Source organism: Oryctolagus cuniculus, chromosome 2 (genome assembly GCF_051225735.1).
Source record: "Oryctolagus cuniculus isolate XC-2025 breed Fujian yellow rabbit chromosome 2, ASM5122573v1, whole genome shotgun sequence".
In the NCBI taxonomy this organism is placed as follows: Eukaryota; Metazoa; Chordata; class Mammalia; order Lagomorpha; family Leporidae; genus Oryctolagus; species Oryctolagus cuniculus.
In genome coordinates, this window is record NC_142868.1 from 264,656 (window position 1) to 291,777 (window position 27,122).

General features: G+C 65.9%; 1 protein-coding gene across 1 annotated transcript; it reads right to left on the reverse strand.

The window, feature by feature from the left end:
* Window positions 1–7,209: 7,209 nt before the first annotated feature.
* On the reverse strand, window positions 7,210–26,394 carry CPLX1 (complexin 1). The gene is made up of 4 exons (XM_051840339.3): window positions 26,239–26,394; window positions 24,998–25,094; window positions 10,928–11,103; window positions 7,210–8,312 (listed from the first exon to the last, which is right to left on the reverse strand). Exons 2-4 carry the CDS (start codon window positions 25,026–25,028, stop codon window positions 8,115–8,117), a joined length of 405 nt encoding a protein of 134 aa, XP_051696299.1. The 5' UTR covers window positions 25,029–25,094; window positions 26,239–26,394; the 3' UTR covers window positions 7,210–8,114.
* Window positions 26,395–27,122: the final 728 nt, after the last annotated feature.

The following is a 27,122-nucleotide window of genomic DNA, read 5'->3' on the forward strand; positions in this document are numbered from 1 at the left end:
CCATGGGTTCCACACGTGTCAATTCAGCCAACCCCACATCATAAATACTCCAAAAATGGAATTCCATTTCTTCTGAAAACGTGTGGGACTTGTTTTCTGAACAACACATTATAACAGCTGTTTGCGTAGCATCTACATTATGTTCGGTGATACAAGTGATCTGGGAATGATTTGAAGTACGTGGGAAGAAGTGTGTGGGTTACAGGAAATATGACCTGGGCGTCTGTTCTGTGTCCGTGGGGGCGCCTGACAGCAGTCACCCGCACACTGAGGACAGGGGGCGTGTTTGCGGAATGCACCAGTGGCAGGCGTCTGGTACAGCTGCAGCCACCGACTGGAAGCCTGCACTCAGGATTCCAGCTTCCTGCTAACGTGTGCCCTTGCAGGGAGCAGTGATGGTCCAGTTACCCGGAGACCCAGATGGAGTTCTTGGCTCCTGGCTTCGACCTGGCCCAGCCCTCGCTGTTGGCATCTGGGGAGTGAACCAGTAGATGGAAGGCTCACTGTCTCTCTCCACCCTCCGCCACCACTGTCCCCCTCAAGTAACAATTTTGTATGAGAAGGAAGGTACCACAGGTGTTGATGCAGACCCTGCAGGCAAGTCTCTCACTTGCCGCACGCCCACACACGATCCCCGCGTAAGCACGTGCGCACGCACCCTGCCCAGGCTCCCCGTCATCTTGCTTTGTTCCACATGACATTTGCAAATTGTCAGCCTGGATGCAAGATTTCGCTTAAAGTGGTCCTGCATTTGGCGCTGGGGGTTTGACCGAAACTTTGTAAAGCTCATGTTTGCACAAAGAAAATTTGCTGTAGTTTGGAGCCAATGAAAATACTGTTAAAGTAGCCCACGGATTCCTGCAGGTGGGGTACTAGACAGTCTGTCCTCATCACCACCACCCACCCAAAACGGGAAGAAAGCAGAGCACTGGCCAGAACTTCTTAAAGGTTACTTCAGTATCCGGAAACCAGAGTTGGAGGAAGGAGAGCACAACCTTCCGCCGAGCTTGGCTTGAGGTGCTTCTGCTTCCTGCTGGCCGGCGGCCCAGCCACGGCCCCGAGGTGCCGGAGCAAGCGGAACCATCCTGTGACGTGGCCTGGCGGGGTCAGGGCGCAGCACCCACAGGCCAGAAGGCTGAAGGGCCCTGTCTAAGCCTGGCTTCTTAAGGATGAACCCCCTGCAGGTGCCTGGGTCCCTCTTAAGGGCCCGGCCACGGTGGGAGAGGGGGACCTGTTACCTGTACGGAAGTGTAGCTGTGCTCGGAGCACCTCTTCTCCTCCGGGTCCTTTTGCTCCGACAGGAGCGAGCGTTCGTCTACACCGTTTTAGAGGGCACGGTGTCACTGCTCCAAGGGCAAATTCTAGTCAGCTTGCCTTCGTGTGTTGCTGGGCTAAGGAGCAGTAATTTGGCCGAGACTGAGTCCTGTTTTTAACAGCATTGGTGTCACGTGACTGTAAGGCTGCTGCTCCAAGAACATTTTTAATCAAATTCTTGGGAAGTGGAAAGGTCGACCTTTCCGAGTGGGCCGTGCTGTGGAGGGAGGCACCGCCACAGGCCCCTCTCGGCGCAGGGGTGAGGGTCCCTGCCACCCCTCCCGGAAGTGGTGGGTTTTCTGTGTCCATCCCCAGGGGTCCTTGTCTTCAAAGTGCCCGCCCCCACCACAGAGCGGGGGGTGCGTGCTCTTCAGGGCTGGAGGCCCCCGCTTCAGGATGTGCAGGCTCAGGGTGGGGAATGTCTGTCCCTGGCGGCTCCCTGCTTGAGTCTGGGATGTCCACACAGATGGCCATGGTCAGTACACTCTGGACCACCGGGAAAGCCCTGAGTGCACCGACAGCGAGCAGGCCTGTGCTTTGCTCATGTCCATGGGTCTCTGTCTTGTTTCAACCATCGGGGCTTTCAGTAAGTAGCGTTCACCAGCTTGAGAGATTTCCTTGTGTTACAGCTTATGAAATATCTTAACCAGGGATACTGTTTTTACTTAAATTAAAAAGCTTGACCCTTGTGTCCTTTGTGCCTTGGTTTGGTTTTGAAGTGGGTACAGATTCACGGCACAAACACGCGGCTAGAGACGGGAGGCTGTGTCACGGAAAACGCGCGCTGCCCCCGTCCGCCCCTCCCGTGAGCCCTGGCGCCTCGGACTCCTGGGATTGTTTGACTTCTCGGGAACCTCAAGTGAATCATGGTGCGTGTGCCCCCCCAAGACCGGCTCCGGCTGTCGGGAACCTCAAGCGAATCATGGTGCGTGTGCCCCCCCAAGACCGGCTCCGGCTGTCGGGAACCTCAAGCGAATCATGGTGCGTGTGCCCCCCCAAGACCGGCTCCGGCTGTCGGGAACCTCAAGTGAATCATGGTGCGTGTGCCCCCCCAAGACCGGCTCCGGCTGTCGGGAACCTCAAGCGAATCATGGTGCGTGTGCCCCCCCAAGACCGGCTCCGGCTGTCGGGAACCTCAAGTGAATCATGGTGCGTGTGCCCCCCCAAGACCGGCTCCGGCTGTCGGGAACCTCAAGCGAATCATGGTGCGTGTGCCCCTCCAAGACCGGCTCCAGCTGCGGCGCCCGCCCTGCAGAGCCGTCCAGGCTGGGTGTGGGCCCGTGTGCCTGACAGGCATTTGCTTTCCCGGTTCTAACGACCTGAGCATTGCTGCCGGGTTTCTGTGTTGCCCTGAGTTTTGCTTTTCCAGAGTGAGGGCCTGAGAGGGGCCACCGGGCACTTGTGGTTGACCTCAGAAGCTGCCGCTGGTCCCCCAAGGTAGCACGGGAGAGGCCCAGCTCCCCCTTCCCTGACCGTGTCCCTGAGAGCCAGTGGTGCTGGGACTCTTCGCAAGCCCAATGTGGCTCACAGCTCAGGCCCGGATCCTGGACCAGCAAGGAGCAGCCAGCCCTGGAGAGAATCCGCCTTGGGGCCTGCCACGCATGACTTGTTCAATGCAGCAAAATCCTTTCACGTCGGGCTTGATTTGAAAGGCAGAGAGATGGAGATCTGCCATCTGCTGGCTCACTCAAGTGGCCACAACACTGGGGCTGGGCCAGGCCGAACCCAGGAACTCCACCAGGTCTCCTCCGTGGGGGCAGGGAATCGAGCGCTCGGCCGGCTGCTGCCTTCCCAGGCGCGTCAGGAGGGAGCTGGGCTGGAAGCAGAGCGGCCAGACTTGAACCAGCGCTCGTGTGGGATGCCATCATGGCAGGCCTAGTGTGGCCCCCAGTGCTGCGGCACCGGCCCGTCTGGTCACAGCGCTTGATAGCACAGGGGGAGGCCACAGCAGCTCCCTCGTCACGGGACGATCTCATCGGGCTGGCGGGCTTCACCTCCTATTCATCCCTGTAAGCAGCCACAGCCCTTGTCCACGGGACTCCGTGCTCTGCCACCAGCCTCAGCCGCTGGGCACAGTCCTCCCGGGGGTTGGTTTTGGGTTTTAGAACCCCTCACTTCCAGGCGCAGGCTGTGAGCCGCACAGAACCGGGAGGAGAGGCTGGAGCCCCAGCCAGGCCTGCCCCTCGGTAGGTGTGGGCACCCAGGGAGCACTCTGCCTGGGCTCCTCGCAGGGCCTGGCGGGCATCTGTCCACAGGCTGAATCCGCGGACAGAGCCTGGAATTGGGGGCTCCTCCAGGAGAATCGAAGGCTGGTCACTGGACAGTGCGGGACCCTCCCGGGGCGGAACCCACAACAGAGGCCAGTTCTCAGGGCCGAGGCCTGCTACTGACGCCAGACGCCTGCTGTCCGCCTCCAATCCTGCCCTGCTACCTGCCCCGGCCCCGCTCTGTGGTCTAGGCCTTCCTCCGGCTCCCCTGAACCCGCCACTCAGCTAACTGGGTCCACGCCAGAGCATCACCCAGCCCACAGACAGCAGCAGGTACCTTCTGAGCCATGTGCCCGGGCTGCCCTGGCACCCGAGGCCGCGGCGGCGTGGGGACAGCCGGGCTGGGGGAGTGGGAGGTGGGTTCCGGGTCCTGCAGTCACACCTGCTGCCCCCACCCTGTGTTCTGCCCACGGCATGGTCCCCAGCCGCGCAGCAGGCCCTGGCCCCGGGGTCCACCGCCCAAAGGAAGGTGAGGGCAGCAGGGCGGCAAATGGCCCCCACAGCCCAGAGCCCTGGTCCCACAGCTGGTCAGTCAGCCCCTGCTGTCACCGCGTGTCGCTGCCCACTCCTGTTCCCGCCGGCCCGGTCTCTCCATCATCACCCACCCCCTCTCCCGTCCCACGTCCCCTGCCTTGTGCAAGGCAGTGCGCTGGTTCTCCCCGGGGACGTCCGGAGCAGAGCCGCCGGACGCGCCAGGTGCACCCCAGGGCCGCAGACGGCCCCTCGCTCGCGCGCAGTCCAGCAACGGCGCCCCCGACTCGGATTGGCCAGGCTTCCACACGTGACTCTCTCAGGGCCAATCGCCGCGGCCCGCCCCGGCGCCCGCGAACCCACGTGGCGTGGGCAGTGGCCCCGACGGCCCCGTCGCTCAGCAGGCTGTGTCCACCGACAGAGCTCCCGGAAGAGGAGCAGGCGGGGGCGGCCAGCGCGAAGGCCCCAGGACGCCGTCCTGCCGCCTGCCCCCGGGAGGAGGCCGGGACGTGGCGGGGGCGGGCAGCTCCCTCGGGCCGGGCCGGCGGCTTCTGGGGGCGGGTCCCTCGGGTTAGGGGGTTCTGGGGGTCCCTCGGGTTAGGGGGTTCTCAGCTGGGGGGGGTCCCTCAGGTTAGGGGGTTCTGGGGGGGCGGGTCCCTCGGGTTAGGGGGGTTCCTCAGGTTAGGGGGGTTCTCCTGGAGGGGCGGGTCGCTCAGGTTAGGGGGGGTTTCTCTGGGGGGGGCGGGTCCCTCGGGTTAGGGGGTTCTCCTGGGGGGGCAGGTCCCTCAGGTTAGGGGGGTTTCTGAGGGGGCGGGTCCCTCAGGGGATTCTTCTGGGGGGGCGGGTCCCTCGGGTTAGGGGGTTCTGGGGGGGCGGATCCCTCGGGTTGGGGGGGTTCTCGGGGGGGGGGCGGGTCCCTCGGGTTAGGGGGGTTCTCGGGGGGGTCCCTCAGGGGGTTCTCCTGGAGGGGCGGGTCCCTCAGGTTAGGGGGGTTTCTGGGGGGGCGGGTCCCTCAGGGGATTCTTCTGGGGGGGCGGGTCCCTCGGGTTAGGGGGTTCTGGGGGGGCGGATCCCTCGGGTTGGGGGGGTTCTCTGGGGGGGGCGGGTCCCTCGGGTTAGGGGGGTTCTCGGGGGGGTCCCTCAGGGGGGTTCTGGGGGGGCGGGTCCCTCAGGTTAGGGGGGTTCTCGGGGGGGTCCCTCAGGGGGTTCTCCTGGAGGGGCGGGTCCCTCAGGTTAGGGGGGTTTCTGGGGGGGCGGGTCCCTCAGGGGATTCTTCTGGGGGGGCGGGTCCCTCGGGTTAGGGGGTTCTGGGGGGGCGGATCCCTCGGGTTGGGGGGGTTCTCTGGGGGGGGGCGGGTCCCTCGGGTTAGGGGGGTTCTCGGGGGGGGTCCCTCAGGGGGTTCTCCTGGAGGGGCGGGTCCCTCAGGTTAGGGGGGTTCTCGGGGGGGTCCCTCAGGGGGTTCTCCTGGAGGGGCGGGTCCCTCAGGTTAGGGGGGTTTCTGGGGGGCGGATCCCTCGGGTTAGGGGGGGTTCTCTGGGGGGGCGGGTCCCTCGGGTTAGGGGGTTCTCGGGGGGGGTCCCCTCAGGTTAGGGGGTTCTCAGTGGGAGGCGGGGGCGGGTCCCTCGGGGGGTTCTCCCCAGGTGGGGGGCGGGTCCCTCAGGGGGGTTCTGGGGGGGCGGGTCCCTCAGGTTAGGGGATTCTTCTGGGGGGGGCGGGTCCCTCGGGTTAGGGGGTTCTGGGGGGGTCCCTCAGGTTAGGGGGTTCTCAGTGGGAGGCGGGGGCGGGTCCCTCGGGATTCTCCTCGGAGGGGCGGGTCCCTCGGGGGGTTCTCCCCAGGTGGGGGGCGGGTCCCTCGGGTTAGGGGGTTCTCCTGGGGGGGCGGGTCCCTCGGGTTAGGGGGTTCTCCTGGGGGGGCGGGTGCCTCGTGTTAGGGGGTCCTGGGGGTCGGGTCCCTCAGGTTAGGGGGTTCTCAGCTGGGGGGGTCCCTCAGGTTAGGGGGGTTCTCCTGGAGGGGCAGGTCCCTCAGGTTAGGGGGTTCTCAGCTGGGGGGTCCCTCAGGTTAGGGGGGTTCTCAGTGGGAGGCAGGGGCGGGTCCCTCAGGTTAGGGGGGGTTCTCTGGGGGGGCGGGTCCCTCGGGTTAGGGGATTCTCCTGGGGGGGGCGGGTCCCTCGGGTTAGGGGGTTCTCCTGGGGGGGCGGGTGCCTCGTGTTAGGGGGTTCTGGGGGGGCGGGTCCCTCGGGTTAGGGGATTCTCAGCTGGGGGGTCCCTCAGGTTAGGGGGGTTATCAGTGGGAGGCGGGGGCGGGTCCCTCGGGGGGTTCTCCCCAGGTGGGGGGCGGGTCCCTCGGGTTAGGGGGCTCTGGGGGGGTGGATCCCTCGGGTTAGGGGATTCTCCTGGGGGGGGCGGGTCCCTCGGGTTAGGGGGTTCTCGGGGGGGGGTCCCTCAGGTTAGGGGGTTCTCAGTGGGAGGCGGGGGCGGGTCCCTCGGGATTCTCCTCGGAGGGGTGGGTCCCTCGGGGGGTTCTCCCCAGGCGGGGGGCAGGTCCCTCGGGTTAGGGGGTTCTCCTGGGGGGGCGGGTGCCTCGTGTTAGGGGGTTCTGGGGGGCGGGTCCCTCAGGTTAGGGGGTTCTCAGCTGGGGGGGTCCCTCAGGTTAGGGGGGTTCTCAGTGGGAGGCGGGGGCGGGTCCCTCGGGGGTTCTCCCCAGGTGGGGGGCGGGGCCCTCAGGTTAGGGGGGTTCTCAGCTGGGGTGGGAAACCCATCGGGTGGGTGGGCCCTCCTCAGCCGGGGGTCCCTCCATCCTGCCGTGGGGAGGCCTCCCCGGCCCGGTGTCCCTGGCCTGCCACGCCCCGCCCTTGCTACGTGCCTCGCCGCCATCGCGGGTTCCCCCGGAGCCGGGTCAGGGCGGGGGCTTCGTCCAAGGGCGCCCCGGGTCCGCGCGGGGACCCCCTCCGAGGGCGCCGGGCCCCTTCTGCGGACACAAGGGTGGGGGCGCGGGACAGACGCGGGCCAGGCAGGGACCCCCAGCCCCCGTGGACAGGGCCCCCGCCGAGCAGATTTCGGGGTGCCTGCGACTGAGGACTTGGGGGGCAGCCCTGCGGGTCAGGGCCTTGCCACGCGCCGCGGCTGCCCAGCAGGCTGCAAGGAACACACGCGGTGCGAAATCGCTGCGGAGTTTATTGGCTGTGATCCCATCGGGGAGGACACACGCGAGGGCCCCGACATGCAGGGGGAGGCGCGGCGGGGCGGACGGACACGACATCCACGGTCCACGCTAAGCTGGCGGCCGGCGCCCCGCGCGGGGACGGGGAGCGGGGCTTCCGGGAGAGCGCCCCGTCCGCTCGGAGCGGGCTTAGCGTGTGGAAGGGGCGTTTGTGGAAGACGCGGACGTGGGGGCGCAGAGCGAGCGGGGCATGCTGCGGCCGAGGGCAGGGGCCGGCGCCGCGGGCGGGACTGCAGCCTCACTATGGCTTCTCTAAGAGCTGCGGGAGGGCGTGCAGGGCGCCGCGGGGCCGCGCCCTGGCCCGCAGCACGTGGACGCGGGGTGCGTTTCGTACGAGGTCAGGCCGGGCCGGCCCCGAGGCAGCGGCTCCGCTGTCACGATAAACTCGGCGAACACGGGGGAACTCATTTACCTGAGATTCGACATGTTGTGAAGCGGATGGCACGAGGACGGGGCGGACGAAGGGCCGGGGCGCGAGTGGGCCGGTCCGCCCGCCGCGGGCCTCCCGCCGGGAGAGCTGGGCCGGGCCCGCGGCGCTCAGCGCACGTGGGCTGCGGGACTCGGAGCCTATTGCTTGGTGGCCCTCGGAGGAGACGAGCGGAGGGCGGGGGCGCGAGGGCCGGCGGCGGCCGCTCGGCCCCAGGCCCCCGGCCTCGCTATGGCTGTGCTCCTGAGTGTGGGCGCGGCGCGGCGACGGCAGTGCGGGGGGGGCGCGGGAGGGGCGGCCTAGGACTATGGCTTGTTTCGCGTCGGGGCTGCGCGCGGCGCGCGGCCGCCCACGGCTCCTCCGCCGGGTCTGTACAGGGGCGGAGGGCTCCGGGCTTGGGCGCGCGGCGGGGCCTTACTTCTTGAACATGTCCTGCAGCGGCCCGGGCAGGTACTTGATGACCGTGTCCAGGATGCTCTCGTCCTCCTCCTCCGGCTCATCCCCACACCCCGGCGGGATGGCCTTCTTGGGCCTTGTCAGGCTGCCCTCGGAGCTGGCCTCCATAGCCGCCTGAGCCTCGGCTTCGCGCTCCTCCTTCTTCTTGATGCCATACTGAGGGCAGAGGGCAGGGTCCGCGTCAGCGAGTCTGCCCCGAAGCACCCAGCCCACCCGGCCAAGGAGGAAACGCCTCTGCCCCAAGGCTGCTGGAGACCTGGGGAGACCCCCACCCCAGGAGGCCTTGCGCCTGCAGGGGCCCACTGGGCAGCCGGAGAGCCAGCTGTTCTGTGGGCCACCTATTTGCCTAGCTTGGTCTCTGCTGGTCACACCCTAAGGCCTGACAGAGGCTCCCAGATGCAGCAGTGACCCCAGCCCCTCGCATCCACCCCGTGAAAAGTTCGAAGAAGGCTGGCTCGCTGGTTGCTTCCTGGCGTCCCAGCCTCGTGGGGCCTCAGCCGACATCTGGTCACTCTCTACTCCCCATCCGGCTTTCCCATCCCTGTGTATGTCCTGTGTATGTCCTGTCTCCCCTTTGTGGTAGGCTGGATCGTGTCACCCCAAAATCCACGTCATCTGGGGTGTATTTGCAAACAGGACCTTGGTCAAGGTCATCCTAGATCTAAGGGGACCCCGACTCCAGGAAGGGTCTTTATGAGCAGCAGGAAAGGCACACAGAGGCGAGGCCACTGAAGATGGAAGATGGGCACACCTGACGTGGGGTGGCGGCCTGAGGTCCCAGCAGCTGCGCCAGGCAGGAAGGCCACTCGTGGGTCCTTCTTTTCTCTCAAGAGGTTTTGTGATAAACCCGGGGTGGCCTCAGTGACAATACACCCCTGCCAACACCCCAGAACAGCGTGGACACTGCGGTCTTGGTGAGGCCACGAACCACCAAACAAGTGGCGGGCACAGGGCAGGAGTGGGGTCCACCCAGGCTGGGGGCTCAGGGTCTCCCCTGAGCCAGGGCTGACCTCCAGCTCCAAGGGGGTGATGAGGTGGGCACCAGCAGGGGCAGTGCTGGGCAGGACCAGGTCACACACCCATGCTGGGTCACCTGCCTCGGGAAGGGGGCTTTCCGCCCAGGGGGAGGCCCTGGGCCATTTCTGCCTTAGTGCCCCCTCACCCTGCCCGCAAAGTGCCTGGGTCTCAAGGAGGCCCCCTCCCAGATGGGGGCTGTCTGTGTCCTTGTCCCCTCCCCTACAGCTGTGGGTAGCCTCGGACCTGGGGCTGCAAGGGCCATGTCCAGCTGGAATCTGAGCAGAGGATGCCATGGCCCCCGCCCCCAGCAGCCTGAGCTTCCTCAGCCCCTCTTCCCTCGGCACAGCTTGGAGTGCCACGGTCGCCAGGCCAGAACACCCGGCACCCACACCTCACTGACCGGTCAGCCAGGCGAGGGAACCAGGCACACTGGGCCTCCCCAGCGGCCTGCCTCACTCTGTAAGGGGAGCAGCCCTGGGCACAGAAGGGGGGCAGGAGCATGTGTGGGCTGGGAGAGGGAAACTAGGTCAGGCCAGAGAGCACGTCCCCCAGCCAGGGGCACGGGCAGGCGGGCTCCTGCAGCATGGCGCCTGTTTACCAGTGTGGGGCACACACGGCAGAGGGACTTGGGAGCACACAGCGTGGAGGAAGTCGGGTCCTCCCCTCGGGGCCCAGGGAGGCCCCAGGCCCCACCAGGACTGCGTGGTCACTCTGAGCTTGCCTGAAGGGCCAGTCACTCCACTAAGTGTCCAGGCTGCCCTACCTGGACGGGCACTGAGGCTCTTGCGCTACAGACACCGGGGCCAGGTGCCCGCCAGTCCCCGGGACAATAGCCCACGGAGATGACCAGAGAGGGCGCCCGGCCAGCACATGGACCCCTGGAAATCACAGCCTGTGGGGCTGGTGGCAGGGGCAAGAACCCAGAGGCAGGAGGTGACACCAAGTCTGGAGGAGGCTGCGTCCTGGACACATAAGTGCCGTGCCTGCCTGTGCCCCTGTCCACCTCAGAAGCCCAGCTCCCAACGGAGCCAGGAGAGGCTGCTTTGTCCTCTCAGGGGTCGGATGAGGCAAGGAGGGGCCCTGGGTCTGAGCCTTCCCCCTGCACAGTCCCAGGGCACTGGAGGAGTGAGGGAAGGCACAGGCCCCCCCAACAGCCTCTCGGTCCTGAGCCCCAGCACTGGAGGCCCCATTCCCACTGCTGTTTCCTGCACCCCAACAGGGGCTGACTGCTCCCTACCCCACCCCCAGGCTCTCTGGAGCCTCCTCCCCCAGCTGAACAGGTAGCTGCATGTGGCTATGCTAGACTCGGCTCTCAGCAGGGACCCAGGCCCACATCCAGGTGCCCACTCTGGCCACAACTCCCAGGAGGTCACTCAGATGACTAGAACAGGGGCCACTGTCAGCTGGACACCCACCCCCTCACCATGCCCACCCTGCCCGCCTTGCCGGTTCCAGCCCCCAACTTTGTGAATCCAGGAAGGCAGGGAGCTCCCTCCCTAGAGAGGTCTGACCTCAAACCCAGGCTCCGAAGATCCCTGGCCCCAAAAGCAGCCCCCACCCCATCCACAGGGCCTCCCCCAGGACAGACCGGCCTCACAGGGAGCCCCGGCCCAGATGTGACAGCTGCCCCCATGGGACCATGTCCCGGCACCTGTTCCGTGCATAGGTGTCCACAGAGAGAGACCCCATGCGGCCCCTGCCGCGCCCAGAACCAGGCCAGCATCTGCCTGGGGCATGTCCCGTCCTGTGCCCACCTTGTCGCGGATGCCCTGGCGCATGGCCTCTCGCTCGGCCTCCATCTTGGCGTACTTGGCCTTGCGTTCCTCCTCCTCCTGCCTCAGCGCCTCCTGCCGCTCCTCCTCCTTCTTGGCAGCATCGGGGTCCTTCTCCTCGTCACCCCCAAGCATCTTCCCCATGTCCTTGGTGGCCCCTGGGGGCGGGAGGGCAAGCAGTCAGGCAGCTGAGTGGGGAGCGAGCTCGCGCAGGACCCGCGGTTTGAGGGCGGCGGGGTTGCGGGTGGGACTCTGTGCAGGGGTGGCTGGACACGGGGCTCCGTGTATGGTCTGTGTCATCTCTGGGCCTGTGCCTAGTCGAGGGTCAACCCTCAGCAGGGCCGGCAGGACTCGCCAGATCTGCAGGCTGGACAGGAGCAGGCAGGGCGCCAGGTCGGATGCCAGCAGTCAGCGGTCGGTCAGGCTCCGGCACCAAGGCCCCGATCCCTCTGCTGTGTTTGCTCACGAGCCCCTGACCCACGCCCCTCCCCCTCCCCCCCATGCTGTCTGTGGTTCACCCACGGAACAGGCACAGCAGCCCCTGCACTGAGTCAGCGGTGCTGCCCAGGAGGTAGCTCACCACACCCTGCAGGGCCACGGGGCGTCAGAGCCTGGCTGGGCTAGGCACCCCGTTGCCCCTGCCAGTCACAGCCACGTCCCACCGTGGCCCTCAACCGGCAGGAGCAGAGTGCCACTCCCACCTGTGGTGTATGCAGATGGCAGGCACAGGCTGCCCCCTGCCTCCCGCAGGCGGGACCAGTGACACCCACGGCCTCTCTGGACCCAGCCTCCCCTTGCGTGTGTGCTCTCGCTCCCCTGGGGCAGGACCTCCTGAGCACCACCCCGGCTACCTGAGTCATGCCTCAGGGGAACCACCCGCTGAGTGCGGGCGCCTAGCGCCCCGCGCCTCCACCCGTGTGCAGAGGTGCCTCTCCCTGCTCTGGATCCAGAGGCCCTGCCCTGGTCCCAGCGGCAGACACCGAGGGCCCTCTCCAGCCTCCGAGGGCAGCGCGTGTGCCGCCCCCTGCTGGCGGGATGAGAACAAGGTTCTGGTGGAGTGTTCTGGACTGAAAACTGGACGCCTGAGGCCGAGCCATTCCGCGCCACGAGGGCCTTCCTACTTCTCTGGCCATCTTGTCGCCCTCGTCACTGCGGGGACCTGGAGCCAGCCTGTGTCAGGAACTTGCCGATGGCACAGATCCGGACGCATCAGAGAACCAAGAGCCTACAGTCAGTTTTCAGCTGCTTCTGCAAAATTCTGCAAAGCGGATTTTAGGGCACAGGTTGGCGGGAAACTGGGTCAGAGAAGAAGCCGAGTCCACTCCCCCTCCCAACGGTTCCCACTCGTGCCCGGGCCTCTGCCTGCCGAGCTGTGGTCTCTGGCAGGGGCAGAGGAGGCCAGGACAAACCACACAGCCTGACTGCTCTGCGCTGGTTCACACTCAGCGAGAGCGGCTGTGAGTCCTGTCTCTCTCCTCGCCCGCTTTCCTCTCTCCTGCGCAGCGCGGGGTGGGCTGCACCCCAAGGCCTGCCCCCCCCGCCACAGGCTCTGGTTCCAGTCGAGGCGGCTGCGTTTATTGAGCACCGACTGTGCGCTAAGCTCTGTGGGTGTCCTGCAGGGACTTCGGCGGCCCCACTTGAGCTCCGGGGAGGGAAACCCCACCTTTAGGAGAGGAGGAGCGGGGAGGCCAGCAGCCCCGCCACCCACACTGTCAGAGGGACCAGGGAGCCACAAGCACCCGCCGTGCCTCCTCCCACCCCCAGTGCTGCAGGAACAGCCTCCGGAACCTTCCAAACGCTGGAGTGGGGTGCCAGAGCCGCCCGGCGGGAAGCTTGTTCCTGGCTCCTGAGCCGGAATCACCGTTTGCTCTCTTGGCACAGACACCGGAGCTGCCGGGTGGGGTGGGCTGCGTCTCTCACTCCGTGCCCCTTGCCCCCACCCCACCCTGAGCTCCCCATCCTGTACTCGGTGCCTGCTTCCCCGCCCAGAGCCCCCTGCCCCTTGCCATGACATCACGCAGTGGGCAGATGAGGAAGCTGAGGCGTGAAGCAGTTTTACGCCGCACCCTGGACGGGGACATCCCTCCCGCCGGGTCGCCAAGGGTCCCGGCCTCTGACCCCACCCCTCCTGCACTCCTCCCAGAGCTTCTGCTCCTGCCTGGAGAAGTGGGCACCGGCGCTCAGGGAGGGGAGGCACAAGCGGGGCTGGGAAGACGGGGTGGACACCTGTGCACCTCACGGTGTGGGGAGGTGCAGAATCCCGAAGGCGGCAGGAGACAGCCCAGGCCCTGTCCCACACTGCCCCAGCAGGAAAGGTGATGTGTAGCCCTGGCCCCGGTGTGGCCACAGCGCTCTGGCCCACTGTTGTCGGTCACACGGACACACAGTGTCTGCATCTGAAGAAGACAGGGTTGATTTCAGAACCGTTTTATATTCACCAGAGTTGCTGACAGCTCACGGCTATGCTCGGCACCTAAACAGAGCCCCCACCTGGCAGCCACTAGGGAAATACTTGGTGAATGACGAATTTTTAGAAACCAAGAGATATATATTGTGTATGCAGCCACACCCCGCTGCGTTAGCGTCCGTGGGGACAGTTGCGTGCCCAGCTCTGGCTCCTGACCCAGCTTCCTGTTGATGCGAACCCTGGGAAGCCGCTGTGATATTACCCACGTGGGAGATCAGGACGGGGCTCGGCTCATGGTGTCAGCCTGGCCCAGTGCCACTGTGGGCATTTCGAGGGTGAATCGGGGATGGGAGCTCTCTGTCTCTCTGTATCTCACTCTGTGTCTTTGTCCCTCTTCCTCTCAAATACTTTTTTTTAAAGATTTATTTATTTATTTGAAAGTCAGAGTTAGAGAGAGAGAGAGAGGTCTTCCATCCGCTGGTTCACTCCCCAACTGGCCGCGATGGCTGGAGCTGCACTGATCTGAAGCCAGGAGCCAGGCGCCTCCTCTAGGTCTCCCACGTGGGTGCAGGGGCCCAAGCACCTGGGCCATCTTCTACTGCTTTCCAGGCCATAGTGGAGAGTTGGATCGGAAGTGGAGCAGCCAGAACTCGAACCGGCGCCCACATGGGATATCCGCCCTGCAGGCAATGGCTTTACCAGCTACGCCACGGCACAGGCCCCTCAAATCCATTTTTAAAAGAGAATACACTTGAGAACCACAGTCACGTCTGATGAAAGTCCTACAGGCCGAATGCACAGAGAACTCTCAGGCTCGGAACAAGAACACAGCCTGAGAAGGATTTGAGCAGGCATTTCACAAGGAACATGAGAAGTTGGTAACCGGGATGCCACAGACACAGCTGGCTGACTCCTTCAGGAAGCTCAGCCCTAGACCACGAGATGCCACCCGTGCCCCTTCAAGTGTCTAAGAGACTGAGCACAGTAAGTGTCGGCAGGGACATGGGAGAAGTGAGGCCTGCACACTGCCGGGGGCACAGTCACTGGAAACAGCTCAGGTCATAAAGTTAAACACACCTGCAGTACCCAGAAACAGCGCCGCAGTTCCTCTTACCCAACACAAACGAAAACTGATGTCCACATAATGGCAGGAACTTGAATGTTCCCAGAGTTCTCTCGGCAGCACCAGAGGCTGCAGCCCACGATGGGTGGGCCGCGGTGCATCCACAGCAGTGAAGACAACGGGGCAGAATCCCCACAGCTGTGCGAGACGAAGAAGCCAGACTCGAACGCTCGATTTTGCCATGCACACAGACACACAGAGCACCCGCAGCGATGGCACACCGGGAACCGCCTGGCTGGGTGCTGGTGATCACGGCGCAATCGGCCCTGGGAGTGGGCAGAGCCAGCCAGCACAACTGAGCTCAAACAGAACCAAGACTACATCGTGGGGCTGGCCGGCGTTCTACATTGGAGCACAGGTTCGGGTCCGGGCTGCTCTGCTTCCCATCCAGCTCCCTGCTGTGGCCGGGGAAAGCAGCAGAAGATGCCCAAGTGCTTGGGCCCTGCACCCACCTGGGAGACCCGGAAGAAGCTCCTGGCTCCTGGCTTCGGATCGGTGCAGCTCCGGCCATTGTGGCCAATTGGGGAGTGAGCCAGCGGATGGAAGACCTCCCTCTCTGCTTAACTCTTTCAAATAAGTAAATAACTACAATATATATCTACGTAACTGAAGGCCAAGAAGTAAAAAAAAAAAAAAAAAAAAAAAGAGTTGGGGAGAAAAGTAGAAGCAAGGGGCACCCAGACAACAGCTGCAGACCTGCGCTCTCGTCAGAGCCGGGGCGCGGCCGTGCTCGCGTGGTGCGTCCCCCGAGAACACAAAACCACAGAAGCCAGCCGGCCCTCTGCACCCGCCTCTCCCGCCTCTCTGGCTGATGACACCTCTGTAGGCAAAACCCACCAGACTGTGCACTGCAGCAGAACGCCAGAGCCAGCATTGACGCCCAACACTCAGCCACAATGTTGCCTTTCGGTGTCCATAACAAGCCAGGAACTGAACGGCTCAGCTGGACAGGGACATCTGTGGCACCCTGCGAGGACAGGACGCCGTCTCCGGTGGCTCCAGAGGCAGCTGGGCATGGACAGGCCCTGAGGAATGGCCACCCTCCCCAGAGGGTGACCACAGCCACGGGGAGCAGCCCCTGGTGGCCTGGAGAGACGGGGCCAGCAGTGCACCGCGGCCGTGCCTCCCGGACGCCAGTGCTGGAAGTGGGAGACAGAAGCCCGAGGATGAGCGTGCGTGAGGGCTCCGCTCTGGAGACAGGAGAAGGCCTGGAGGGCTGCGCCCCAGCTCCCGCTGAACCTGAGCCCTGGAGACAGCACGGGTTCTCTGAAGCTCCACGGAACACGCTCACAAGGTGAGTCAAGTGCCCGTCCACACCACAGCGGGACGCGTCTCACACCATCAGCGTGGCTGTCATCACCCCTGTGCCCTGGTGGTGGGAACGAGACATGGTTCAGCCACTGTGGAACACAGCATGGCGCCTCCAAAGGAGTGCGACTGGGAGTTACGTGGAGCAGGCGTTCAGCCTGGAGGTTAGAGACACGGCCCTCCCACATCCGAACGCCGGCTTCTGACTCCAGCTTCCTGCTGACGCGGACCTACGAGGCAGCGGGAGTGGCTCACATAGCTGAGCTCTGCCACCGCGTGGGGGCCTGGATCGAGCTCCTGGTTCTGGGCCACCGACATCTGGGGCTGACCATCTCCCACTGTGTGTATGCACCTGCCTCTCAGATGAACAAGTGACGTCTTTTTAAATATTCATTTATTTTACTGGAAAGAGTTACACAGAGAGAGGAGAGAGAGAGAGAGAGAGAATGGGGGGTCTTCCATCTGCTGGTTCACTCCCTAACTGGCCACAACAGCCAGGGCTGAGCTGGGCTGAAGCCAGACGCCAGGAACTCCATCCAGGTCCACGCGCCGTCCTCCACTGCTTTCCCAGGCCATTAGGTGTCAGGTACAGCAGCTGGGAATTGGCGTCCCGATACGGGGTGCAGCCATCATAGACGCTGGCTAATCCGCTGTGCCACAACATTCTTTTAGTCTCTAGTAACGCCAGCTCACCCACTCCAGCTATGAATCTTTCCATTTTATTGATCATCTTAAAGAGCAGTTTTGGGTTCTTTCTCCCCATTTTAATCATTCTGCTGGTTTCTGCTTCCTGGGGCTTCACTTGCTCTTCTTTCCATGTTAACGGCAAAGCACGTGCGAGCCCGGTCCTCGCATGCACGGCTCTGCCTGCTCGTGGCTCCTCCACCCCCTCCCCTCCCCTGCTCGTGCACGCAGGTTACCCAGAAGGGGGCTGTCCAATTTCCAGAACACCTGGGGTTTCCACGTCTCTTCCTGCTGCTCATTTCCCATTCCATCCGTGATCAGAGCGCGTGCTGTCCTGTCCCGTGTGTCAGAGCGTGTGCTGCCCCGTCCCGTGTGTCAGAGCGTGTGCTGTCCCATCCCATGTGTAAGAGGGTGTGCTGTCCCGTTCCGTGTATAAGAGCACGTGCTGTCCCGTCCCGTGTGTCAGAGGGCGTGCTGCCCCGTCCCGTGTGTCAGAGCGTGTGCTGTCCCGTCCCGTGTGTCAGAGCGTGTGCTGCCCCATCCCATGTGTCAGAGCGTGTGCTGCCCCGTCCCATGTGTCAGAGCGCGTGCTGTCCCGTCCCGTGTGTCAGAGCGTGTGCTGTCCCGTCCCGTGTGTAAGAGCGTGTGCTGTCCTGTCCCATGTGTCAGAGCGCATGCTGCCCCGTCCCGTGTGTCAGAGCGCGTGCTGTCCCGTCCTGTGTGTCAGAGCGTGTGCTGCCCCATCCCGTGTGTAAGAGCGTGTGCTGTCCTGTCCCATGTGTCAGAGCGCATGCTGCCCCGTCCCGTGTGTCAGAGCGCGTGCTGTCCCGTCCTGTGTGTCAGAGCGTGTGCTGCCCCATCCCGTGTGTAAGAGCGTGTGCTGTCCTGTCCCATGTGTCAGAGCGCATGCTGCCCCGTCCCGTGTGTCAGAGCGCGTGCTGTCCCGTCCTGTGTGTCAGAGCGTGTGCTGCCCCATCCCATGTGTAAGAGCGTGTGCTGTCCTGTCCCATGTGTCAGAGCGCGTGCTGCCCCGTCCCGTGTGTCAGAGCGTGTGCTGTCCCGTCCCGTGTGTCAGAGCGTGTGCTGCCCCATCCCGTGTGTAAGAGCGTGTGCTGTCCTGTCCCATGTGTCAGAGCGCGTGCTGTCCCGTCCCGTGTGTAAGAGGGCGTGCTGTCCCGTCCCGTGTGTCAGAGCGTGTGCTGTCCTGTCCCATGTGTCAGAGCGCGTGCTGTCCCGTCCCGTGTGTCAGAGCGCGTGCTGTCCCATCCCGTGTGTCAGAGCGTGTGCTGTCCTGTCCCGTGTGTCAGAGCGTGTGCTGTCCCGCCCCGTGTGTCAGAGCGCGTGCTGTCCCGTCCCGTGCCCACCTCAGCCTGGTCGACTTGGCACCCAGGTCCAGCCGTCCTGCCGAGCCGTCTGTCCACTGCTTTACCCGATCGTGGGTATCCCCACCTCGATCTGGACTTGTCCCCTCTGCTGTGTACACCATTGGTCTCCTGGAGGGGCTCGGAGCTGGACAAGCTGCCCTGTGCGACCGCCGGCCCGCTCGACCCCCTTTCACCAGGCACGGCCTTCCCTGTCCCAGGAACGGTGTGGACTCTGCTGTGACACTAGCGGTCCCGCTGGTCTTTGACTGGCTAGTACAGCTAGGTTTCTTCCAGGTAGCCAGAGCTGGGTCTTGATTTGTTATTCTTTCTGATAACTGCTGCTTCCAGCCATCGTCTTCCCAGTTGTAGGTGTCAGAGTAGCAAGAAGGGCGCGGGCTTGACTGTGGGGAAGACGACCCTGCAGACGCTGCTCCGAGCACTCTCATGGAGACGAATGCTTCCGAGTGGGCCACCCAGCTCCACAACCAAAGCCAGACTGGACGAGAACACACAGGTGCGGAGCCAAGCCCCTGGCAGGTCCGGCACAGGAACACCGGTGCCGAGGTGTTGCTGGGATCCCCGAGTGAAGGGCCAGAAAATCATGCAGATCATCAGTGAACGCAAAGCACAACCACCTGGTATTAAAGTCTGTCGGGGCCGGCGCTCTGGTGCCGCAGGTAAAGCCGCCGCCTGCAGTGCCAGCATCCCACGTGGGCACCGGTTTCGAGACCTGGCTGCTCCACTACCAACCCAGCTCTCTGCTGTGGCCTGGGAAAGCAGTGGGAGACGGCCACGTCCTTGGGCTCCTGCGCCTGTGTGGGAGAACTAGAGGAGGCTCCTGGCTTCGGGTGGGCTCAGCTCCGGCCATTGCAGCCATCTGGGGAGTGAACCAGCAGATGGGAGACCGCTCTCTCTGGCTCTACCTCTCTCTGTAACTCTTTCAAACAAATAAAATGATTCTTTTTTTTTTTTTTTTTTTTTTTGACAGGCAGAGTGGACAGTGAGAGAAAGAGAGAGAGAAAGGTCTTCCTTCCTTTTGCCGTTGGTTCACCCTCCAATGGCCGCCGCGGCCAGCGCACCGCGCTGACCCGATGGCAGGAGCCAGGTGCTTCTCCTGGTCTCCCATGGGGTGCAGGGCCCAAGCACCTGGGCCATCCTCCACTGCACTCCCTGGCCACAGCAGAGAGCCGGCCTGGAAGAGGGGCAACCGGGACAGAATCCGGCGCCCCGACCGGGACTAGAACCCGGTGTGCCGGCGCCGCAAGGTGGAGGATTAGCCTAGTGAGCCGCAGCGCCAGCCTAAAATGATTCTTAATAAGAATAATAATAATAAAAGGTGTTGCTGGGGCTGGTGCTGTGGCCTCGTGGGTGAAGCTGCAGCCCGGGCGCCGCCGCCATCCCGTGAGAGCACCAGTGCACATGCCAGCAGCTCCACTTCGGATCCCGCTCCCTGCTCACGCAGAAGACGTGAGAAAACAGCAGAAGACAGCCGAGTGCTGGGCCCTGCACCCACGTGGGAGACCGGGACGAAGCCCCTGCTCCTGACAGGGGAGGGGCGGGGGGGCCGCTGTCCCAGAGCAGTCAGCAGAAGACGGCCGAGTGCTGGGCCCTGCACCCACGAGGGAGACCGGGACGAAGCCTCTGCTCCTGACAGGGGAGGGGTGGGGGAGCCACTGTCCCAGAGCAGTCAGCAGAAGACGGCCGAGTGCTGGGCCCTGCACCCACGAGGGAGACCGGGACGAAGCCCCTGCTCCTGACAGGGGAGGGGCGGGGGGGCCGCCGTCCCGGAGCAGCCAGCAGAAGAGGCCCTGGGCAGAGCGCGCAGTGTCCGGGTGGGCGGACGGCCCCCAGCGAGCCTCGGGGTCGAGGGGGACGGCGGGCGGTGGAGGTGCCGGGCCTTGGGGAGCATGGGCCGGAGCCCGCCCAGCCAACCCCGCAGACACGCGGCTCCACCCTTGACCTGGTCACTGCCAGGAGGCAAGGTGTGGCTCCGCTGGCACCTGCCACCGGAAATGCCAAGACCCACAGACACAGAGACCTTCCACCCGCCGGCTCGCCCCCAGGTGCCCGAAACGGGGCTGGGCCAGGTGGAGGCTGGCAGCCAGGAGCTCCACCCAGGTCTCCCGGGGGGGTGGCAGGTGCACAAGGACCTGAGCCACCGCTGCTGCCTCCCAGGTGCAGGAGCAGGGAGCTGGGGTCAGGACGGAGCCGGGACCCGAACCCGGGCACTCACAGGCCGATGAGGGCGTCAGGGCACTCAGCCGAGCAGAGGCTGCCCGGCTGAGCTACTGAAAGGCACAGCAGGAAGCTGTTTCCTGCCTGCAGCCTGCGAGGTCTCGACTCCCCGCACCCCCCGGACTCTGAGCACCCAGGGGTGTCCCTGCTTCCAAACATATGCTCAAACAGGGAGTGAGCGACTCTAACAACGCGGCCCCTCAGCCGTCCCGCCCACGGCTCTACACGTCCTGAGCGGTCACCATTTTAGCAACGGGAAGAATCTAATTTCATGCTAAAAATAATTGTTTGCAAATATAACAGTGGATGCAGATATTCAAGATTTTAAGTGTTAGGAAAACAGAGGATGTCGCCCCAAGCGCAAGGCAGGAAGGCGGGGGCAGGGCAGGGCGCACCAGCACCGGCGGCGGAACTCTGCGAGGCTCTTCACGGGTGCGTTTGTTTCAAACACCGCGGAGGATTAAAGAACAACAGCATGGCGCAGGAGCCGGGCGGAGACCAGCGGTGGCGACGCCTGTGGCCCACTCGGGGTACCTGGGTTCAAGCCCAACTCCAGCTCTGTGACGATGCGGACCTGGGGGGCAGTGGCGACGGCCCAAGTGCTGGGCCCCGGCACCCACGTGGGAGACCCGCATGGAGCCCCCGGCTCCTGGCTTTGGCCTGGCCCAGCCCTGGCCATTGTGGCCTTTTGGGGGAGTGAACCAGCGGATGGAAAATCTGTCTCTCCCTCTCTCTCTGTTACTCTGCATTTCAAATAAATAAATATTTTTAAGAAGGCAAAATGCACCTTGGGAAGGGTTAGATCAACACGCTTACGGTGACACATCTCCTTAAAGCAGAGGGTCTGATCATAAAAGAGCAAAGTGCCAGCGGCAGGCACAGCGAGGCATGCTGGGTAAACGCAGGAAGAAAACACCAGAGGCCCGGGCGAAACCTCGCGTCCACTTGGCGCGGCTTCAGGTCACGGCCCACGCAGGCACGGACGCACGAGGACGGAGGCCCCGCTGGCCCTGGGTTTCCCCTCTGCAAGGGCCCCCCCCGGACCCGCTCTGCAGGAGGGCACAGGGCAGAACCTGCGGTCCCAGGGCTGGCTTCAGCCCCTGCCTTGGCCGAGGTCAGGAAAACCACCACAGGCGAATCTGGTGAACCCCCGGGGGTCAGCCCCACCCCACGCGGCAGCCGCCCACTGGAGGCAGAGGCCCTGCGGGAGACGCTGGCAGGCCCCCGGGCTCCAGGGCCCCTCCCCCGGGCAGCTCTGGGGCCGGCCCTGCTGTCCGCGCCCTGGGAAGTGAGCGCCGGGTGGTGTCTGATCTTGGCTTCCGGGAGAGGACAAACGGAGACAGAGGCGAGATGAAAACGCCAATTAGCAACCCAAACAGAGCCAAGCTCGGGGACAGATGGCACCCGGCTCTGGGTCGGCCGCTCCTGGAGCTGGCGGTGCCGCCGGGGCCGTGGTGGGGAGGGGACGGCTGCCGTCCCGGGCTCCTCGTCCACAGAGGGCACCAGGGCCCAGGACGGCGAGGCCAGTGTTGGCCGTCCACCCAGCAGGACGGAGGCCGGGGAAGGCCCTGCCTGCAGCTCTGCCCGGGACCACCACCTGCCCCCCCCCCCCCAGGAAGTCAGGGACTGGGAGGGGGGACGCTGGAGGCCACCAGGGCCCCCACCGGCGCAGGCAGAGCAGGGGGCTGCCCGGCCCACAGCAGCCCCTCCCCCAGCCCAAGCCCCTGCAGCGGGGGGGGGGGGGGGTGTGAGCCAGTGCAGGTTTACCTTTGACGAGTCCGGCACTGGGCTTTGCCGGGACCGTGGCTCATTGGAACCTGCCACCTGTCACCCGTCCCGTCCCCTTGGCACCGCAGCCGTACTGCGAGTCCCCAAGCCCGACTCCCCGCGTCAGATGGCAGCAGAGATTAGGGAGAGAGCCGTCGCCGGGGCCATCGATACAAACGCTTTCAGCGAGGACGCGGCCGCGTCTCTGAAGGGCCCTTGCTGCCTCCAGGAGAGCCGGGTGAGAGGCCTGCAGAGCGAGCCGGGCCCTCCAGCAACGCACGCGGCCTCTGGGACGCGCACTCGGCAGGCACCTGTCTGTGGAGGACCGGCCCAAGCCGGCGTGAGTCGGGCACATCCAGCACCCCACTCTCTTGCCGGGGACAAATGCGTTCACTGAACAGACAGAGGGCCTGTGCACCTCCCTCCTTCCCTTCCTGACTGTGGGTGTGATGCTGGAGCAGCAGCAGCCACTGGGAGGCTGGGAGGACCAGGCCAGCCCTAGAGGCAGCTGAGGATGAAGGTGGCACGCGACGGCCCTGCTCAGTCACCCTGGCCCCTGCTCTTCTGACCCAAGCCACTTCTGCTCTGGTTCTCCACTGGAAGCCCCGACCCCGGAACGTTCTAGAATTTCCCTCCAGACCTGCCGCTTCCCCTGCACCAGCTCCACCATCCCTGCCTGGACCACGTCCCAGCGCCAGGTGGCAGCAGGGGGGGCTGTGCTGGGAGGCCAGGGCTATCCCTGACCATAGTGGGTGACAAGCAGAGGCTGATGCCAGCCCTGCCCAGTGGGGCCAGTGGCACTGGCCAGCCTTGCTCAGATCCCTGGGGACACCACGCTGGCCGAGGGAGACCAGCCCGGCAGTCAGTGGCCAGATGTCATACGAACAACCCCAGGACAGGTGCGGGCCGAGGCTGAGCTGTGAGGTCAGAGGTCACAGGTCGGGAAGAGCAGGGCGCCGTCCGGGCAGCAGGCCTCGGGCTGCCCAGGGAGAGCACAGGTGGGGGGTGGACAGGAGGTCAGAGGGAGCCAGGTGAGAGGGCGGCGCCTGAGACGCAGCGCCAGGGCCCCACGGCTGAGCCGGGCACACGGGAGCCTGCCCTGGGCGGGGACCGCGCTCGCCTCTCTGTCCAGCAGCACTGACCCCAAGCCCCGCCCTCGTGCTCCCAGGTGACATCATGGACTCCGTGTCCAGCAGGGTGGCCGAGGGGGACAGGGCAGGGTGGGACCAGCAGCGTCTGCTTCTCACACAGCACCCAGGAGGAAGTCTTGCAGCCTCCTGGACTTCGCCACCGTCCACACCAGGCTCCCTCCAGCTCTCCGCATCGACAGGCCCACAGGCCAGCTGCCTGGACATCGAGGGCCAGGGGCATGCACCCTGCCAGGGAGCCTGCGTGACACCAGCCCGGCACAGGGGCGGCTGTCCGTCTGCTGCAGGTCCCGTGTCCACAGCAGCCACAGCCTCCCACAGCCGTGCCCCAGCACGGCTTGCCTGAGACCCCAGCCGCGCAGACGGGAAGGCCCTGGGCGCTGCCCCCTGCAGGGATGCTGGCAGCCCAGGGAGCTGGAGGGTAAGGGGGCCGCCCTCCCCTCGTGTCTGCTCCGTCTCTGTGAGCGGGTGCACGTGTGTGTACATGTGTGCCTGTGCACGCATGCGTGCTGAGAGGTGAACGTGTGTGTGTGCCCACGGCCGTCCACTGCCTCTCCCTCCTGCATGTCCGTGAGCACGTGCACGTGTGTGCGTGGGCATGCATGTGTGCGGGGGTGCGTGTCTGTCTCCACCCCTGCCTGCCCTGCAGTCACTTTTCTCCCGTGCCTGGGTCTCAGCCGCCACCTTCCCCGGACGCTTTGACCTGTGGAGGCCCGGGGTCTGCCCTTCCTCCACTGCTCCCCGGGACACCCACAGCGCCCGGGCCAGGGTCTCTGTCCCCGCCCCCGCCTGTCCTCCCTGGGTGGCTTCCTGGAGCCTCCCGCTCCCGCTCCCGCTCCCGCTCCTGCCAGGGTCCTGCGTCCAGGCTCTGTCTTTCCCTCAGTGTCTCTGCCGACCTCTGCTGCCTGTCGGTCTGGGGCCTGCCCCTCACCCTCGCCCCCGCCAGAGACCCAGAAACGTCGCCACTGGGAGAGGAAGGCTTCGCCCGGGCTCAAGGACGCCAGACACCGCCCAGCAGCCGCGCTCAGTGTCCAGGCGCCCGGTGTAGCCATCGGAGAGCGGGGCCCCCAGGGGCCACCCCTGGCTGCTCACAGCCACTGCAGGGGCACAAAGAGCGAATCCAGGCTGGCGATTCCCTGGCTAACTTCACCGTGTAGACAGCCACACCAGATACTGCGGTTTCCAGAGGCCCACCTCAGGGCCTGAGCCAGCCGCTGGCCAACTGCCCACAACACGTGTCGTGGAGCCTGGACTCTGCCTGTCCCTGAGCCTGGTCCCGGTGACGTCAGCGCCACAGCGGGACTCAGCCGCAGCCCACCCTGGACCGTGACAGCCCAGGGAGTGCGGCCTGGGCCAGGCTCAGACGTTTCCTGCTGCCTCAGAACAGAGGTCTCCCGTCCTGTCCCCAGCCCAGAGGCACCGGGTCAGACAGAGGCCACCCTGAGCGCCACCCCGGCACAGACGCAGGCATTGGCACAGGCCCCATCCCAGGAGCTGACCCGGGGGAGCTGGGTGCCCAGGACAGGCTGCCCTGTGCAGACCCCACACGCACCCAGACGGCCCCAAAGCCTCGCAACCCCTCAGCCCACTGCCCGCCACCTCCTGGCCAGGGACCCAGCCACGGGTCCAGCATGTGGTCAGGTAGCGGGTGGCACCGCTCTGGTGGACGGGCCTGGGCCCCACAAGCTGCCTGGGCCCCTTCTTTGGCCCGGGTCCTGGGGACAGTGCCACCACCACCTGGGTGAAACCCACCGGGCTTCCCACAGCTCTGTCCGCCTGGAGATGCCGCTGCCGTCAGGCCTGGCTGGGACCTACCCTAGGTCCTCCAACTGAGCTTTGCCCGACTCGCCTGCCCCTGCCTCTCACGGCCCCTTCCCGGGCCTCCTCGCCTCGTCCCCTTGGGGCGTCCACAAGGTGTGCGGTGGCCCCTCGCTGCCATAGCGGGTGCATCCGTCTGGACCTGCTCCCCATGGGGCCGCCCCAAGCCCCCTCCCTGGCCCCAGCCCCGCTCCCTACCTCCCAGGGCCTGCTTCATCACGAACTCCATGACGAAGGTCTCAGCGCCTCAGCGAGGGTCAGAATTCACATGCGAGTGTGGCCGCGAGTTCTCCTCCTGGGGGAGAGAGTGGTCAGAGGCCCGGGGGCTCCTCCCTGTCCCCTGCCGGCCTCCCCTGGCAAGGTCTGGGGTCCCGATGCCTCGTGGGCTGGACCCTGCAGGGGAAGGCGGCCGTGGGGAGGGCCCCGAGGTAGGCTGGGGCGCACTGGTCCCTGCACAGGCCAGGGCAGCGGGCCCGATGCCAGCCAGCTCTCAGGCGCCTGCAGGGAGGGGCACGGCTGCAGGAGTCTGGCACAGCCGCAGAGCGGGCGGCCCAGGGGCGTTTGAAGGTGACTGCTCTGCCTTGCAGCTCCTGGGGCTGGGGGGGGGGGGGTCCTGTGCCTTCCGACCAGGAGCCACCGCGGTGCCAAGCCACGGGGGCGGCCTGGGGGGCAGGCAGGGGCTGGACACCCCCCATCTGCAGGCTTCCTGTGAACCCAGGTGCCGCAGAGCCCCTGTGTGGGAGACCCAGCCCCATGGGTCCCGGGTTGACCTCCTTCCCTCCGCAGAGGAAGGAGACCCCCAGGGGGCGGGGAGGGGGCTGGGCAGGGAACGCCTCCGGCAGGGCTGGCCCCAAGGGCACCTTCGCTGCCGCCCCCTGCTCTGCCCAAGTTCTGCCCGGGCTGAGAGCCCACGGGGACTAAAGACCCAGGCCCGCCGCCTGCCCCGCTGCCGCTCGGCTGTGCGGGCTGGCGAGGCGCCCTGGGCGGAAGCGCGAAGACGAAAGGACAGAGGGAGGCGGGGGCCGGGGGCAGGTCGGCGGGGTGGGGGGGCCGGGGCCGGGGCCGAGACGGAACGGCGGGAAGAGGGGACGGAGGCGGAGGAGAAGGAGCGGGCGCGGGGCCGCTTCAGCACCGCGGCGGGGACAGCGGCCGCCGGGCGGGGAGCGCGGGAGCTCAGCGGACCTGGGCGGGGCCGGGTTGCGGGGCGCCGGGTGCGGGCGCCAGGACCAGAGCAGGGGCCGGGGTGCGAGGTGCGGGGCCGGGGCTCGGGACTGGAGAGCGGGAGAGCCCGGGCTCGCGGCTGCAGCCCGGGTGCGGGGTGCGGGGAGCGGGACCGGCGCTCGGGGCCGGGGTGCACGGAGCGGGGAGCGGGTCCGGCACTCAGGGCCGGGGCCGGGGCCGCGGGGCAGGGGGAGCAGGCCCGGGGCTGGAGCCCTCACCTCCGGGCGTCAGCGCGGCGTGCTCGGGCCGGCCGGGTCCATGTGGCGGCAGCGACTGCGGCGCTGAAGGGCACGGCGGGGAGCGGGACGCGGGGCGCGGGGCGCGGGGCGCGCGCGTCACTTGGGGCCGCCCCCCCGCGTCGGGCGTGACGGGGAGGGCGGGGCCGCGCGGTCGGGGCGGGGGGCGGAGCCAGTGTGCGGTGCGGTGCGGAGCGCTGGCTGCAGACCCTGGCCCCAGCGAGACCCGGACTCCGCCCCCCGCCCCGGCCCTGGCGAGACTCCGACCCCGACGTCGACCTCGCCCCCGCCAGGCCAGGCCCGGGCCCTCCACGGGAACCCGGACACCCCCTGTTCTCGGGGTCCTTGCAGCGCGGGTCTAGGGAGAGGACCCCAGCCCCCAGCGGCCCCCCATTCCCTCGCCCGCAGAGCCGGCTCCGACCCGGGTAGATTCCCGGTATCACTAGGAGAGACCCTTGCCGGCCCTGCCACCTTGACCCCCCCTCAGCCCCAGCCGGGCTGCTTCAGAGGCCTGGACCAGGAACAGCTTCGGTGCAGGCGAGAGAGCGGCCCCTCCTCTCCGCGGGACCTGGTGATGGCCCCACAGTGACCTGCCTTGGACAGCACCACCAGTTACCGCAAGGGTGACCCCTGGGGCCTGTGGCTCACCCCAGTGACCTCACAAGGAGCCTGTGAGGAGGCCCTGGGCAGTGAGCAGCGGCACAGGCCCAGCACGGAGCAGTCCAGGCTGTGGCCTAAACTCCGGGCTAACTCTATGGTCCAGGCCTATGGATGCACACACAGCCTGGAGCCACAGCCTTGCCCGGAGCACAGAGAGCCCTCTGCCAGCCTGGACTGGGGCCCGTACTTCTCAGCGCCCGCTCTCC

Excerpts from the sequence above, each read along its gene's own strand:
- CPLX1 (XM_051840339.3), bottom strand. The coding sequence starts at position 25,028 with ATGGAGTTCGTGATGAAGCAGGCCCTGGGAG. Across the intron at positions 11,104-24,997 it reads GATGAAGCAGGCCCTGGGAG|GGGCCACCAAGGACATGGGG; the intron begins GTAGGGAGCGGG and ends TCCCGCCCCCAG. Across the intron at positions 8,313-10,927 it reads GCCAGGGCATCCGCGACAAG|TATGGCATCAAGAAGAAGGA; the intron begins GTGGGCACAGGA and ends CTCTGCCCTCAG.